The sequence below is a fragment of the Hirsutella rhossiliensis genome (genome assembly GCF_020360975.1).
Source record: "Hirsutella rhossiliensis strain HR02 chromosome Unknown scaffold00005, whole genome shotgun sequence".
In the NCBI taxonomy this organism is placed as follows: domain Eukaryota; kingdom Fungi; phylum Ascomycota; class Sordariomycetes; order Hypocreales; family Ophiocordycipitaceae; genus Hirsutella; species Hirsutella rhossiliensis.
In genome coordinates this window covers 1,802,834-1,818,311 of record NW_025408671.1, presented here as the reverse complement: position 1 = coordinate 1,818,311, position 15,478 = coordinate 1,802,834, and the positions used below count along the sequence as shown (strand labels likewise).

General features: G+C 56.6%; 5 protein-coding genes and 1 non-coding gene across 6 annotated transcripts; 4 read left to right on the top strand and 2 right to left on the bottom strand.

The window, feature by feature from the left end:
- Window positions 1–2,941: 2,941 nt before the first annotated feature.
- HRG_05412 (uncharacterized protein) lies at window positions 2,942–3,280 on the top strand (the record flags this gene model as incomplete). Its single annotated transcript, XM_044863883.1, has 1 exon — window positions 2,942–3,280. One exon carries the CDS (start codon window positions 2,942–2,944, stop codon window positions 3,278–3,280), a length of 339 nt encoding a protein of 112 aa, XP_044720415.1.
- A 1,623-nt stretch (window positions 3,281–4,903) lies between these two features.
- Window positions 4,904–5,507, top strand: HRG_05411 (uncharacterized protein; the record flags this gene model as incomplete). The annotated part of the gene is made up of 3 exons (XM_044863882.1): window positions 4,904–4,983; window positions 5,044–5,154; window positions 5,240–5,507. The coding sequence occupies 3 exons, from the start codon at window positions 4,904–4,906 to the stop codon at window positions 5,505–5,507; spliced, it is 459 nt and encodes a 152-aa protein (XP_044720414.1).
- Window positions 5,508–5,582: 75 nt separating this feature from the next.
- HRG_05410 (phosphotransferase enzyme family domain-containing protein) lies at window positions 5,583–6,336 on the bottom strand (the record flags this gene model as incomplete). The annotated part of the gene is made up of 3 exons (XM_044863881.1): window positions 5,583–5,838; window positions 5,946–6,249; window positions 6,294–6,336. 3 exons carry the CDS (start codon window positions 6,334–6,336, stop codon window positions 5,583–5,585), a joined length of 603 nt encoding a protein of 200 aa, XP_044720413.1.
- Window positions 6,337–9,193: 2,857 nt separating this feature from the next.
- HRG_12091 lies at window positions 9,194–9,275 on the bottom strand. Its single transcript has one exon. It is a non-coding gene; the product is annotated as a tRNA-Val (tRNA).
- Window positions 9,276–10,439: 1,164 nt separating this feature from the next.
- HRG_05409 (enoyl-CoA hydratase/isomerase domain-containing protein) lies at window positions 10,440–11,371 on the top strand (the record flags this gene model as incomplete). Its single annotated transcript, XM_044863880.1, has 2 exons — window positions 10,440–10,581; window positions 10,641–11,371. The coding sequence occupies 2 exons, from the start codon at window positions 10,440–10,442 to the stop codon at window positions 11,369–11,371; spliced, it is 873 nt and encodes a 290-aa protein (XP_044720412.1).
- A 504-nt stretch (window positions 11,372–11,875) lies between these two features.
- HRG_05408 (zinc finger, c3HC4 type (RING finger) domain-containing protein) lies at window positions 11,876–15,429 on the top strand (the record flags this gene model as incomplete). Its single annotated transcript, XM_044863879.1, has 6 exons — window positions 11,876–11,926; window positions 12,032–12,412; window positions 12,458–12,576; window positions 12,628–13,183; window positions 13,229–14,737; window positions 14,926–15,429. The coding sequence occupies 6 exons, from the start codon at window positions 11,876–11,878 to the stop codon at window positions 15,427–15,429; spliced, it is 3,120 nt and encodes a 1,039-aa protein (XP_044720411.1).
- Between the last annotated feature and the right edge of the window lie 49 nt (window positions 15,430–15,478).

The following is a 15,478-nucleotide window of genomic DNA, read 5'->3' as shown; positions in this document are numbered from 1 at the left end:
CCTTGTCGGTCGCGCTTGTTCCTTGACGATGCAATTTTTGCAGATGGGTCCATACTCGTTCGACGAGAGGTGGCGATGACGAGGGTGGACTTGATGATTGTGAGTGAGGTGATGGAGCGAGTGTGCACGATGTTATGGTGGAGGACGCTCTTCGTCTTCCTTGGGGGCTCTAGCCGGTCATTCATAGATGATCAGTCTCGTGTGCTCTCACATATCCTCTCCGCCAGTCCGTCATGATACACAGGGAGTATTGATGCAGCTCAGAGGGAACATGCTGTAAGCATATATAGCGACATGTATAAGCCAAGAGCAGATGTATTGGAAACAACCAAGCATATTGAAGCTAATGAGTGATGAACAACGACTTGGCGTAACAATGTATATGAGGTGCACGACGTTTATATGTTGCAGGTCGCATCCTCCGGGAGCCTCGTCGTACTCGCGGCTGCACTCCATGCTCCTTTTGACTCCGAGACAACGCACGCCGTCGACTTGTCCACTCCGTGATAGATGCGGGCTGACTCCGTCGTGCCGAGCAGAGCAGGGAATATTGGCATCGCCGGCGCAAGAACCCGTCGCGAATGAAACTGTAGGATCGTTGCCACGGTGGTCCGGCGGGCCTGAGCACCGGGGTTTACTTGGTAGACTGCACCGAAAGACATTCGGGAACCGAGCCGAGTTTCCTGATATTTGATTTCAGCGTCACCTCGTGTGGATCGAGACTCGGAGCGCCAGGGGAGGACGGGGTGCACATTGCTCAGCGCGGCGTAACCGGCGAGGCCTCTAGCCTCCAGAGAAAGAAGTCGTCGGGAGGAGATGACCCAAGGTGGGCGTCCGATTCGATTTCAGACGGGGCTCCAGACGATTCGACTTGCTTCAAGCTTTCCATACAAACGAGGGACTTGCTTCTTGAGGTAATTCCAAGCCAACTCTCAAGTATTTGAATATCTTAAGAAAACAGCACATCTGAGCAAACCAAGAGTTGTGATACATATCGTGTCCAACTACGCATTTCCCTCTCCTGCCACGTCGGTTCAAGCAGGGGTTTTTGAAATTGGGAAGGGCATGAAGCCAGTAGACTCATCGGGCCCGTTCAGAAAAGGGGAGCATCGTTCAAAGCCAGGCTTGAGATGACTGGGCCGTAGCTTGCAGCAGGACTCTTGGCGCCAGGATAAAAAGAAGCACCCTTGGCCAGCCGAGCTCGTTTGCAGCTTACTGCGGCATGGTCCACAGTGGCTGCAAATGCCACGTTTGCATTGAGAAAATCAAACCCATTCGCGAGAACCATGAGCGCTGCAACGCCTCTCGGGCTCATTGAGAGCGGGATGGCTGAAACGAATTAGAAGAAGAGCATGTATTTTCGCCATTGTTCTTTGCCTATCATGGTGCTTGCAAACGGACTGAATCGCGGCTGCCTGGCCGACCAATACCTGTTCAGCGATGTTGGGGCCTCTGGCCCCAGGTGCAGATTCGTCGAGTGAATCATAGAAGACTGCCCAATCACGTGTATAAATATCTCGCCTCGCTCCCCTCGTCTCTTTTTTTTTCTTCCTTTTTCATCATCACCCTCAGCGATGCTCTCTGCTGTTGACTCCTCTCTTCACTCATCACTCTTCACTCGTCACTCTTCATGGCACCTGCTATCCATCATCATCATCATCATCATCATCAACAACAACGACGGCTACTACACTACACCAAGAGGTCCTCGACCTCAACTTGCTCAAGCTTGTGAGAAGCTTCGCTTCGCTAAGCCCATTCTCACTTCTCTCCATTCCTCCTGCACCCAACAGGCCGCTGCACCACTGCCAACTGGCTGCCCACCTATAGATCCTGAACAGCCCATCGCCCATCTCTCCGCCCTTTCATCAAACTACACAAATGGCGACAGTATCCTCGACACACACTCTCGACTCAATCATCCATCCTCTCCAAGGACTTCTGCCGCTTGGTCACTCCGACAAGATGACTGCTCGAGTCATTTCGACGACGCCAAACGCAAGGCCTCTGCACCTCACTGTCGGACGGGGCAACCTTTATAACACGCACCCGGAAGTTGAAGATGCCAACATGGTCCTGAGACTCCTGACTCGAGCCCTCAACGAGCCGTCTCCCATGAGGGATCCTGTCAGCTGCCACCAACACCTCCATGGCATATAGGGTCCACTGCCAGGTCAACTATTGGAGTGTCACTTCACTTTTGCCTGCACAACCCAGTGGTTTCCTCACAGATCCAAATCCGATGTCGAGCATTGCCCGTCGAATTGCAGCAGCCAACACCAAGCAATGAGAATCGTTCCATTTTTGGCATGACCAGGGACCTCGCTTACATCTCGCCTGACTCGTTCCGCCATGACGTCCAAAGCCCTGGGATGTGACCCAGCAGGGTCAGCACAGCAATTCATCACTGGCGCGTGTTATCTGCCGGCTGGGGTCGCTGGACCGTCCCTGGAGCAGCTCCCCACATTGCGTGGCGGCTGCGAACAGCTGCCAGGGCAGCCAGGCACTTCGTCATCTTCATTCAACATCACGATGCACCGACTCTGGAGTCGCTGCCTCGCGGCCGCAGCCTCTCTGTGCACGACAGTCCCTCTGGGTTTTCGACTGTTCCTTGTCGATTGGACTGTCCCCTGTCGATTGGACTGTCCATCCGTCAGCAAGACGAGGATATATACCGCATCAATGGATGCATCTATTGGAACGTTCCGCTTTTGCCTGGTTTCCACACCCCTCTGTCCTTTCGAACCTTCGGCTGTCCTTCTGTCGCTTGGACTGGGAATCGTTCCCTCACGACCCTGCCTGGCTACCTAGCTAGCTTAGCATCTCCATCTTCGATCACAATCACGATGTACTCATCTGGAGCCACCACCTCACGGCCGCTGCCTTCTTTGTGCACCAGTCCTGGACAAGAACATGGCTGCTGTCCAGACAAGCCAACTCGATGTCGATCAAGCTCCACAAGCCGGATGAGGTGGAGGTCCTGAGCACCAAAGACACGAAGCTCATGGAGCAATTGTTCCCGGACATGGAACCCAATCCGGACGGCCTTAACGGCGGCAAACCGCCAATCGATTTCGACAAAGAGTTCAACAAGCTAGCGACGACACTCCGGGAGGGGGAGCCCAGCGTCAGCCGACAGATCCAGGCCCTGACCGACGAGCAGGCTGGGCTCGGGCCATTTCCCGCATTCCGAATGCTGACCCGACCCTTTATGACGAGACTCGCCGGGCATCGCCGTGGCTGCTTGGCACCTCGCCAGGTCCTTCTGCGCGGTGGTTAAGTTGCATCGGACGATCTACAATCTTTTCCGTCGCCCACGCGGCCGGCGAGACAACCCGGGCCAATTACCTTGCCTTTACTGATCAGCGTCACCGGACTTTTATCCATCGAGCCGGTCTTGCTCCTCCCCACGGCGGAGTCTAGGAGAGGTCCTTAGGATTTTAGGGTTAGGGAACACACCACTGGCGAAGCATTCTTCCGAGACGGGGGGCGAATAAGTTGACACACGCCAAAAACGAATCCTCTAGACGACATCGTGGTCGTACTCCTCGGACCCGAGCCCTGCCATATACAGGTACAGCCGCCGAGCTATGGGATACCTACTGGCGGTGGCGGCGGGCGGCGGACCCATCCGGCTCGTTCGTGTTTCTTTGGACCGGATAAGACACACAACCAAACACTCTCATGGATGAGCAGCAAACGCAGTAAAGGTCAGAGAACACTTGTTGCTTTGGTCGAGCAGGGTGAAAGGAGATTGGTGTCCACTGACGTGTGTGTCGTTGGCAAACTCATGGAAGAGGAACGACATGTCTTTATCGAGAAGCCATACAACACACACACGCGCACACACGATTGGTCTTGACGGCCACGCAACACGAGCCGTCGACAAGGCTAGCCCTACGTTTCCAGATGACGCCCGAGCCGCCGGGGCCGGAGTCTCGAGGAACAGACGGCTCCCGGCCGCCGGCAAGGCGGAGATGACGCCGGTAAGCATTACAGACACGACGGGCGGTGTTGTTGCGATCGGACCTTGGGGCGGCAGGTGATCGGATGCCATATATTTAGCTGGCTGGCGACAGCCACCTTACAAAGGAGGAGACAAGCTTTTGACAGAACACACACACACACATACACACGTTTGGCCGCAGAGCCGCTCCAACGGGTGTGCAGTGGTATTTTTATAATACCAGACTTGGCCCGGTACTCCTTGCAGAAGGACCGGTTCGGAAAAGCGCAATAAAAGGGTGAGACAAGGATCTACCTTCTGTACATGTATCTTAGCTCCAGTTCTCAACTTCATCATCGCCAGCCACTCCTACATGAAATCACCTCCAGATTCAAACTCAGTTTATCCTTGTGCAGGCTTTGATGCAGATGCACGGGAATGGGCCTGCATCTTGAGACACCAGGCCCGAGACTGGTCGCAGTGGCTTACAAGCCATGCAATGGCCTTTCACTATACGGAAGAGTCTTTGCGGCGGCTGAACAATCCAGGCTATTGGGAGCCTTTCTGGCTGGGGTCTGTCTGCTGCACAGTCTATCATCACTCGGGTAAACAGCGTTACCTAGCAGACCGCATCTCTTCGCATCTCGGAAACCAACGAATACCGCAATGTTGCTGGCTGTTAATATCCGAAGGGCGTCTCTCGTGACCACGAACGTACTCCCTTTTACCTAAAAGGCTGCTCCGCACTCAACTCGCACCCTGCAGCCGACAAAGCCGACTTGGCCCGGGCAACGAACCGTGACGGGGTTTATTCCCGTCTTTGAGTACTACCCGTCAGAGGATGCCGTCTCAAGCCGCAAGCCCCCCTCCCCGCCCCCGCGGGCCCTTTTAATGATGTTGGGCTACGAGGTACTTTCAGATCTTTCAATGTTCTCCTGTCGTATTCTCAGCTCGACGATGCCGTCGGAAAAGGATCGTCTCTACATCGCCTTGTACGCCCGGGGAGGCGCGCCAACCATGGCTGGACTCGAGGATACGTTTGTAGCCCCTCATTGTCAGCCACTATGCGCCCAAAACGCTCTCGTTCTCCTTTCCAGGTACCATTGGGCCTTCATCGTAGGGCCGAAAACAGAGTCGAGCAACAGTCGAGGTAGTCGCTTCCACGCCAAAGAAGGGCTGGTATTTGCAGGCGATCCGCCGACGGCGCAGTCGGTTTGGCAATACGAAGAGCGAGACACTATCATGGCTCCGACATCGATGCTACTTGTCCGCATCCTCATCGCCAAGGTCAAGAGCCTCGGCCGACTTCGAGCGCACGCCGCTTCGGCCAGACCAGGAGGGTTGGAACTGCGTCGGGTGGATCAAGGAAGCTTTGCAAGCCGCCATTGGCGACGGGAGAGCCTTGGGGACATGCGCCCGCGATTGGGAGTCTGTGCGCGACACGGTCATGTGGTATGTCGAGGCCAAGAAGGCTGCCCATCGGTTTGATGGGACTGTCCCGTATGATCCTACCAAGGCAGCGACATGGGATATGCTCGAGAGTGCTGAGCTGGCACCATGAACGGGGCGCCAAGGCAATGCGCAATTGGCCATCAACGCTTGACCATCAACGCTGGCGTCAAGGCAGGAGGTGTATCTAAAAGTCACCCAAATGCTTGCGACGGATGCCGTCCATCCGCAGCTCATGCGGCCTTGGTGGCAGGAAGCGGTCCACCTCTTGCGCCCAAAAGGCGTTTTGAGGGTTGGCATTCCTGGCACACGTGTACTCCCAGTACGGCGGAAACCACCCGGCAGTCTCCCAGTCGACGATGCCCGTGACCTCGTCCCCCTGAATCATGATGTTGAAGCTGCTCAAGTCGCCGTGCGTGAGGACGAGGTCATTGCCCAACCCTCTGTAGAAGCGAAACAGCTCCGACACGTCGGCAGGGAGATTTTGCTACTCAAGCTCCAAATCTGCGCCGTTTGCGAGGGCCTCGTGGAAGCCACGCGTTGTGCGTACGGACCCCAGAGCATCTTGGAGGGCAGGCGACAGTCACAGAGAGGCCCACCGATGACGTTGGAAACGCCAACTCCAGCCGGTTGGGGAACCGAACGCAGCTCGGCAAGCATCTGACGGAGCTGCTCGAGGATCCTGGTCTTGGAGTCGTGTGAGCGGCCCAGCCACCCGTGCCACACCACGCGTCCCTTGATCCTGCTCATGACAATGTACGTCTCGCCCTGGTGGACAAAGGCGCAGTGCACCTTTGGGACAGGGACAGAAGTATGCCGCGCGGCCGTGTCCGGGACAATGTTCGAGCGTAGGTCTGGAATGAGCCCAGCTTCATGCCATAGACCGGAAGCCAAATACACTCGGTTGAAAATGAGGACACGAGATGGTGGTGAAGAGACATGATGGTGCTCTCGAGTTGTTGGGCGACTTGACGCACAATGTTCGACAATCTACATGAGCAATTACGGAGCGCTGGTGTTTTGATTTCAATCATGACTTATTGTCTCCTACCTTTAGATATTTCTCAAGATGTACGTTGTGGACTCGGTTGCCCAACAGCCATGCCTAGGACCCCAGGAGTAATAATGATATTGTACATAGGATATAAAGTACTTCATTGCAAAATTACACTGTCCTAAAGCTTCTTTGACCCTTATACATAACCAAGCACTGCCAGAAGGACCAGATCCATTCTAGGGTTCTCTCGCAAAACAGATGCAAAATAAGGTCGCCGCCATTCTCTACCTCAGACAGAGATATTCCGAGCGCTGCGGCGTAGGGATATATACCATTCGTCCTCTTAAATGCAAGGAACCACGGGCGCGTGCTAACAATAGTAACTGCCGAGCCTAAAGAGTGGAGTCTTACCTGCCCCACGCTTTCCCGATGGCCGTCAGAGAAGTGCAGAAGCATGCCTGCTATTTCGGCACCGTTTCTCAAGATGCATGGAGTAGTCCCTATCAAGCCTTCGAGACGATGTGACGAAAAAAAGAAATCTTCCATAGCAATGTATACTTGGTTAACGGATGGTTGAGAATATAGTAAAGGAAGAGTCTCTATGCGAGGCATAGGACTTGCGAAGGCTAGAGCGTTGATGCCATTATTCGAGTCCTCATAGAAAACTCTACTAGTTCTAGGGCCAAGTCGTTCAACGAGTGTAAATAGCTTAGGAGGCCATGATTGCTTTAAATAGGTCCCTGCTATAAAGGTGCGACCTTTGTTCGTTTTAAACTTGATATGCCTTATAGTTAGTTCGGAAGTTCGAGTTAGGAGTATAGGCGACCTACCCTAACTGCTCTTTCTCGGGGAACCCAGGCCCTACATTGCCATATCTCTGGGATAATTTCACCTAGGTCCATAGGCATATATAACCAGGTAGCATGAGAAGCTGAGCGGTGACATATCTTCACCGTCTATATGGGCGTGGAATAGTGCGAGACCACTCGCCCAGAACACCGAGTACCCAGTTGTCCCAGTGTCGTTGCACCTGAAAGAAGTCATCCGAGCTAGAACTCTCTTCCGGAAATTTTGGTCGGCTGGACTTTCCTGTCAATGTGCAGGGGCGAGCTCGGGAGTAGGATTCGCCCCTCCGGTGATATCCGTGAAGTAATGGAATCGAACTTCTTCAGGGACGAGAATCCGGATGCCATATGGGTATTCTCCAAGGACTCGCTCAACACTAAGGCCCAGTTGTGTATTGCTTTTCCCATCCGAGTTTACTGTACCTCCAGAGTTCAGAAGATAACCTTGGGAAATTGGTAATTCATTATCCAGTAATTCTGCCAGAACTTCTCGGTTTTAGACCCAATATCGTGATTTTGCGCTTCGTAGTAATGACACTGGAGCGCCGTCGAGGTTGGGAGACTCATAGTAAATAATATCTTGCCGAAAATTGCTGACTTGGAAGTCAAGATGCCCCCATAACCAGCGGCTTACAGAGTAATAAGCTAATGTGTATGTAAGCCAAACAACAAAGTCGGCAAGACGTCCTACAGGCCGTTGTATCCTTGGAAATGCATGTATAGCCGCAGTCAACCATGGTACGCTACGGCCCCGCTGATCTAACAGGATGATGAAAAGGAGGCACTTTTCAAGGCGGAAGCACTTTTGCCTCGAAGGAAGTGAGAACGATTTGCTCGAGGAACAGTGGAGATCTCGGAGGAGGGCGACCACCAACTACGGAAGGTTCTCGAAATGGGCGGGGACGCTGCGATGACGGGAGGCAACGATAGGGGGCGAGTCCTCGGGCGCATAGGCACAGGTATACAGAATGGCCCCTGATTGGAAAAAAGCAACACTGTCACTGTCTTTCCTATAATTACGGCGGTTGTGACGGTTGATTCCGAGGACGCGGCGGAGAGCGCAGCGTTGGAAGGGCTGCGTTAGAGGCCTGGACAAGGTTGCGACAACTTACAAGAAGTCGCATGCATGAACTGGCCGAGGCGGTAACGATGTAAGGGATAGAGGCAAGGCTATAGGTGGGGATAGATAAGGGGATTATTGCTGGTTCAATCGGGTACTGCAGGAACCTATATATAATCAAGGAGCAAAGAGCCCATAACCATCGTCAAGAAGTAAGCTTGCTCAAATGAAGAAGTATTAATGGCAAAACCTTTCGGATCCGTCGTCGGCCTAGAATCGTCGGCCTGGAGTTATTAACGTCGAGAAGGCAGCAGCATGATGGAAATTCCTGAAGTAAAGCCGGACGAGGAGGTTGCGCAAGTGGAAGCCTGCCTGTCGTCAGTGGGGAACGGGCAAGAAGGCAGTAGGGAGAACTGCTGGGGGCCTCACATCTTGAGTTCGTGTGGCGATGCTGAAAGTGAAATGTCTGTCCTCTTAGCGTCGTGTGTCGGGGTGACATGCCAGTGGCGTGATGATGATATTTACTGTCTTGAACTAACCAAATGGCAACCCGAACAGCAATGGCTGAATAAAACCAACTATGAAGACACTTCGGCAAAATTGTGTTCACCGCTTGCTACCTTTATCATCTCATTAGATTAGTGATTAAAAGAAGGGTAGTCCTTTAAGCGCTCTTGTGTGCAAAGTATGCGAGCACGCATGATGAACTCCAGGCGCCTAGAAAAAGATACTGCGGGAAACATCTTGCCATATGGAACACTTCTCCTCTTAAACACGTCACTTGTTCATCTTTGCGTTTGCGATCTCGGCCCTCGGCCTTGGCTCCGAAGTCCTCACGGGAAACTCCCCTGTCCAGTCGGGGTCAAAAAGAGGGGAACGCTTCGTCCAGACACAAAAGGTCGAGCCGGGAATCGAACCCGGATCTGTCCCGATGAAGGAGATGTGAAGGGACTGTTCTGACCGTTATACTACTCAACCAGATGGCTTCTCATGATTCAAGATTGTCTTATTGAAATATATAGAGCTATTTCTTTTTGGGAGCGATGATTTTGGAGTTGGTGTCGATATAATTCCCAAAACGGATATCGCTGTAATTAACATACCGCGGCGCCGGGTCTGGGGTAATGGGAGGAAGGAAAAGAGAAAAGGAAAGACACGTGCGCATCCCACGTGTACAGTACATCCCACGTGTCGTCGACCGCTAAGCTAATTTCGGGGATTGCTCTTCTGTCGCCTGGCGATTGCGGCGGCAGAAAATGTGCTTCCTGTCGCGTCAACGGACTTTGCTGATGATGAAGCTGCTGCGCGTGCGCGACCATGCGACCGAGTCGGCTGGCGGCGCGTGGCTCCGCGTGTGAAAGTTACAGTTTTTTTAGGTATGGGGGCATGCTGCGTCTTTGTTGCTTGAGCTTCCTCGTCTCTGGGTGTCGCTCACCCGCCACATACACACTAGTTATAGACCAGTGGCATTGCGTCTCTCCAGCAAAATGCCGTGGTGTTTGATTTAATGGAGAAGTGCACAGATTGGAGATGAGAGAGGGCGTCGCATGCCGCGGCCTGCGCCCCACGCGTGCCTTGGCCCCACAACCAAGTCTGTTGGAGTAGACGGACAGAGTGCCTGATACGCTGCGGCCGGCGAGACCTGGAGTGAAAAGGTGGTTATTACGCGTCGCATCCTCTGCGCGTGGGTGTCGTCGTTGATAAAGGCGCTGCCTGGTGTCCTTTGGGTTGGCAGGCCATCTCAGCAGTATGTCGGAAGTATAGGTGCACAAGCAACGCTCTCGGGGACCGCGTAATTAGTAGGTACGAAGTAGAAGCGGTCAGAGCATCTGTCATGGTCTTCTTCCCCGGGCACCAAGACGTAGCAAGGACCTGAAAAGGAATGCGATTGAGCCAGTGTTTTGCGTCGGCCGAATTGGCAAACGATAGCCGCTTTATGTAAGCCATTTTAACCATGAAGCTTTAGTGCCTTTGCCCGGCTGCTGTACGTATCCAGGCCTCGGCTCAAAGCCGACGCTTTCCACGAGCCGAGCTCCTGCTTCATCCACCTTTGCCGCCCGAGCTCACCAGACCAGCCCTCTCCATCGCCTCCCACCCTGCAGTGCCCGCACCCGCTCGACACATTGAACAGCCGCCGCCGAGATGAAGACGATTCGATGTCTGCGACCGGCGGCAGCGCGAGTGCCGTTTCAGCGCTCGACGCTGCCTCGTGTCGTGCGGGCCTATAGCTCCAAGTCGTACGAATACATCCAGACGTCGACGCCCAAGCCCGGCGTCGGCAAAGGTGCGCGTGCCTCTTTCTCCACAGCCAAGACAAGCGTGCGGTTGACACTCGAGCCGCAGTGACGTTGAACCGCCCCAAGGCCCTCAATGCCCTCTGCACGCCCCTCATCAAGGAACTCAACGAAGCTCTCAACGACTTCAACGCATCCGACGACACCTCCGTCATTGTCCTGACGGGCTCGCACAAGGCCTTTGCCGCCGGGGCCGACATCAAGGAGATGGCGCCGCTGACCTTTGCCGAGGCCTACACAAAGTCCTTTATCGAGTCGTGGTCCCTGCTGACGACGCAAATCAAGAAGCCCATCATCGCCGCCGTCGCCGGACATGCCCTGGGCGGCGGCTGCGAGCTGGCTATGATGTGCGACGTCATCTACTGCACGGAGACGGCAAACTTTGGCCAGCCCGAGATCAAGCTCGGCACCACCCCCGGGGCCGGCGGCAGCCAGCGCCTGACGCGGGCCATTGGCAAGGCCAAGGCCATGGAACTGATCCTCACGGGCAACAACTTTAGCGGCGTCGAGGCGGAGAAATGGGGCGTGGCGGCCAGGACCTTTCCGACGCACGAGGCCCTCATGGTGGAGACGCTCAAGGTGGCGGAAACGATTGCCGGATACTCACGCGTTGCCATCATGGCCTGCAAGGAAGTGGTCAACAAGAGCCAGGACCTGCCGCTGCGGGACGGCGTCGAGTTTGAGCGGCGCGTCTTCCACAGCCTGTTTGGCAGTCAGGATCAAAAGATTGGCATGAAGGCGTTTGCTGAGAAGAAAAAGGCCGAGTGGACGCACTCGTAGGGCTCGACTGATGACAGGACGTAGTCCAGGGGGGCCATGAATGATGGTTCGCGCCGATCTCTTCTACCTGTGCTCTTTGGGCAACGTCCAATGCCCCATCGAGGGCTGTGCCTCGTGCAAAAGCTCGCTAACGAGCCCGTATCCGTAGTCATGCATGCCCTGCGGCCCCATTTTCTGCTCCGGCCCGTTTGCAGCCAACAGCCAAGGCAGCCCAGCCCGCTCATGCCGGCAATCAGAGAAGACGGCCGGCTGAATAATAAAACGGGGAGTCGCAGGGCCTGGATTGCAAGCCCCCCCAGTGGTCACCAGAACTCGACTAATGATAACGCAGCGATAAAATCCGTCGATAGTGATAACTATCGCTCGCCCAAAATCAGCGCCATCCTCGCAGACTTGCACAGCCCCAAATTTTGGTCGGCAAAAGAGCGAACAGAGGGCCAAGGGAAAAAAACAAAACTCGAGCTCCTCCGCAGCGGGACTCGAGCGGCCCGCTGGCTAACATGAATGGATTCTCGAAAGCCCAGCCTGGACCTGGAAACGGAGTTGACGTGCTCGGTGCGTGAGCTATCCTCCCTTCCACCTCTCTTCCCCGCCTTCTTCCTCTTCACCGCCTGTTGGCCACCCAGCAACCTCTGGCGCAAGCGACTGACTTCAAGCCAGATATGTACTGAGCTCCTCTACCAGCCGCTCACGCTGCTCGACTGCCTCCACACCTTTTGCGGCGCGTGCCTCAAGGAGTGGTTCAGCTTCCAAGCCGCCACCGCCGAGAGATCCCCGACGCCTCTCGCGACCGGAGCCGCCGTATTTACCTGCCCGTCATGCCGAAGTGCCGTGCGAGACACGAGGCGCAATGCCACCGTCGTCACCCTGCTCGACATGTTCCTTGCCGCCCATCCGGCAAAGGCGCGCTCGGCGGCCGACAAGGAAGAGATGGGCGCAAAGTACCAGCCGGGCGACCAAGTCCTTCCCAAGGTCAACTTGCGTGAGCCGACGGCGGGGGAAAGGCGCGCAGAAGAGGAGGATCGGCGGCTGCTGGACGGGGTTCGAGAGATGAGCCTCCGAGAGGCCACGGCTGGCTCCTCGCAGCCGCCACCGAGGTCGCGGAGGCGCACGCAGAGCCGTTCTGCCGACGACCGCGCTCGGAACAGCAGGAATCAAAGCTCCGACGGTCACTCGAGACGCAGGAGAGAAGGTAGCCGTCGCCCGCGCGCCGATGAAGGCAGCCGTCGCAGCTCGGACCTGCTCCCGGATGACAGAGAACGAAGGCAAAGAGAGTGGGGCGAGGCCTGGCCGCGTCAGGTTGAACATCAATCATCCCTGAGGTCTCTGATTGGATCGGCGAACATGGGCGAGCGGGACATTGAAAGGGAGATTGAGGAGCTGGCTCGCCAGATTCAGGAAGAGGGGCTCCTCGACGGCCTAGACTTGGACAACATCGACCTGAGCCGAGACGACGAGCTGAGTCGCCGCGTCACCGAGGCTTATCGTCGGCGGCAGAGAGAGCGGTCACGGCAAGAGACGGCAAGACGCAGCAACAACGGCGCGGCCAGACCGACCGACTTGCCCTTGACCGACTCCAGACGGCGGGCGCCGGACAGCAGCCGGCCCCGTACCGGATCAAGGCCACCAAGCGGGAATGGCCACTCCGAAGACCGCAGCAGGCCGCCACCAGCCAACCACTCGAATCTCGAGGTGCGCGATCCCGGGCGACGCACGAGACGGCGGACGGCTAGCGGCGGCCGCAGCGCTACAGCGCCGCTCTTCTCCCCTGGCCTTGAAGCCCGGCCGGCGGCTCGTTCCCAGACGGACCTGGTGTCCCGAGGCCAACAATCCGACCCGTCTACACCGCCGCGACAGATTTTCGGTGAGCGACGCAGCTCCAGCACGCCTTCGGTGCCGGCCCCCTTGCTGCCTCCCGGCGAGCTGCCCTTGAGCGCGAATAACAACGCGTCGTTTGCCGACCGGGCGCCGCAATGGAACCCGGCGGTGGGGGAGGCTCCGGCGAACAGTCACCGCGAGCCGGCATCGACACCACCATCTAGGGCGCATCGGCCGTCGGAACTGGCCATTGTGCACTCAGCAGTGTCGAGCCCCATTAGCAGCCCTACCACAGGCCACCCGCGCGCGAGACCGCAGCTGTACCCCGAGCCATCCATCACTTGCTCGCGGTGCAGCAAAACGCACATCGAGTACGAGCTGCATTACAACTGCGTGACGTGCGCCGGCGGGCAGTGGAACATCTGCCTCGACTGCTATCGGGCGGGCAAGGGGTGTCTCTACTGGTTCGGGTTCGGCTACGGCGCATGGAACAAGTGGGAAAAGGCACAGCAGCAGGACGAGTCATTGGCCAGGCCCCATATGCTGACGGCCAGCCGCTACCTCCCGCCGCCGTCAACGCCAGGTGGTGCCGACGGAAGAAAGACGCTGACGGCAAACGACCCGAAGACGAGGCTGGAGACTGGCACCTTTTGTGCGAGGTGCTTTGCCTGGACCAACTTTTGCTTCTGGCGCTGCGACGTGTGCAACGAGGGAGACTGGGGGTACTGCAACAACTGCGTCAACCAGGGCAAGTCATGCACCCACATGCTCCTCCCCCTGTCCCACGAGCCCCCGCCGCCGGCCCCTGGTCGCCCGCGCGGCCCGCGATCGCCGGGCCGGCCGGCGACGGCGACCATCTTTAGCGGACCGCAGGCATCCAGCATGGGGCCCTTTAAGCCGCTCACCTTTAGGACAAGGTGTGACGTCTGCCAGGACTCCATTGCGCCCTCGCAAGTGCGCTACCACTGCTTCAGCTGCACGAGTGTGCTGGTTCCAGACGCGCCGCCGGGAGACTACGACATTTGCGCGTCGTGCTACGGCAACCTCGTCGCCCAGGGGCAAATCAGCGCGGAAAACGGGCATTCCGGGTGGCGGAGGTGTCTCGGCGGGCACAGGATGGTAGTCATTGGCTTCGTCGACGGCAAGGTTGGGCAGTGGAGGTACGTCGAGCGCGACCTCGTGGGTGGACGAGCCTTGCGCTCCGAGCTCCTGGAAGAGACGGAGAGCCGGGGCCACCAAGGCGGTCTCCAGGCATGGTCGTGGCGCCGGGGCGACGAGACGTGGCGGCGGCTGGTGACGACGGACGTGTCGGCAACGGCGCCGCCGCCGACGCCCGGATCGGGCCCGGGCGGCTTCACGCAGGGCTTCCCGCCGGACGGAGGGTCGGGGATGCGGGCGCACGGGCGCTGGCCGTGGTATCCGCAGGCGGCGGCTGACGACGAGCTGCTCTTCCCACGGGGCGCCGAGGTGCGGGAGATTGAGGACGTCAACGGCGAGTGGTTCTTTGGCACGTACATGGGGGCCAAGGGGCTGTTTCCCTCGGGGTATGTGCGGCTGCTGGAGCAGGGGCCGTGAGAGGAGGACGAGATGGAAGAGTTAGAGCAAGAAGGAATGGCTGGACTTTATAGCGTGACGACCATTTTTGTATACCCGGTTATACGATGAGACTACAGGCCAGGGCACTGAGAATGCGAAATCGATGCGGAATCATGTTATGGAGAGCTGAGTCTCGACAGTGGCTAAAGGACGCCATCGAGGACGGGGTCAACAAGGTCTACTTCATTGTCGGCTACTACACTGTTCTCGATGCCACGATGGTCCAGGGGCTCAAGCAGAGTTCCAAATCCAACGTCAAGGGCGAGGTCCCAGTGGCGGGCATGGTGACTCACGGGGCGACGGCGCTCATCCCCGAGGTGCTGAACCTAGACGTGGGCGGTTCTATAAAGCGCGAGAGTAGTCACGCCGAGGCAGACGCTTCGTACATGGAGGGCGAACGGGTGTACGCCTTCTGCTATCGCCAGATCAATTTCAGCATTTTCACTCTTGGAAACAAAGCGGCCTCGGCAAGGCTCCAGCACGACAATTGCTGGGCTCTCACGGCAGATAACAGGGGCCAGGATGACGGGGAAGACGACGAGGGTGTTCAGGTTGATCTAGCCGAGAATGACGAGGCCGGAGAGGCTGGCGAGGATAGGTTCAAGATTCTAGGCGCTGGCGCCAAGTCTGACGACGAAGAATGAAGTCTTATGATAGCAAACTAATGGTAGAATGCCATCTCTAAATCAGCTG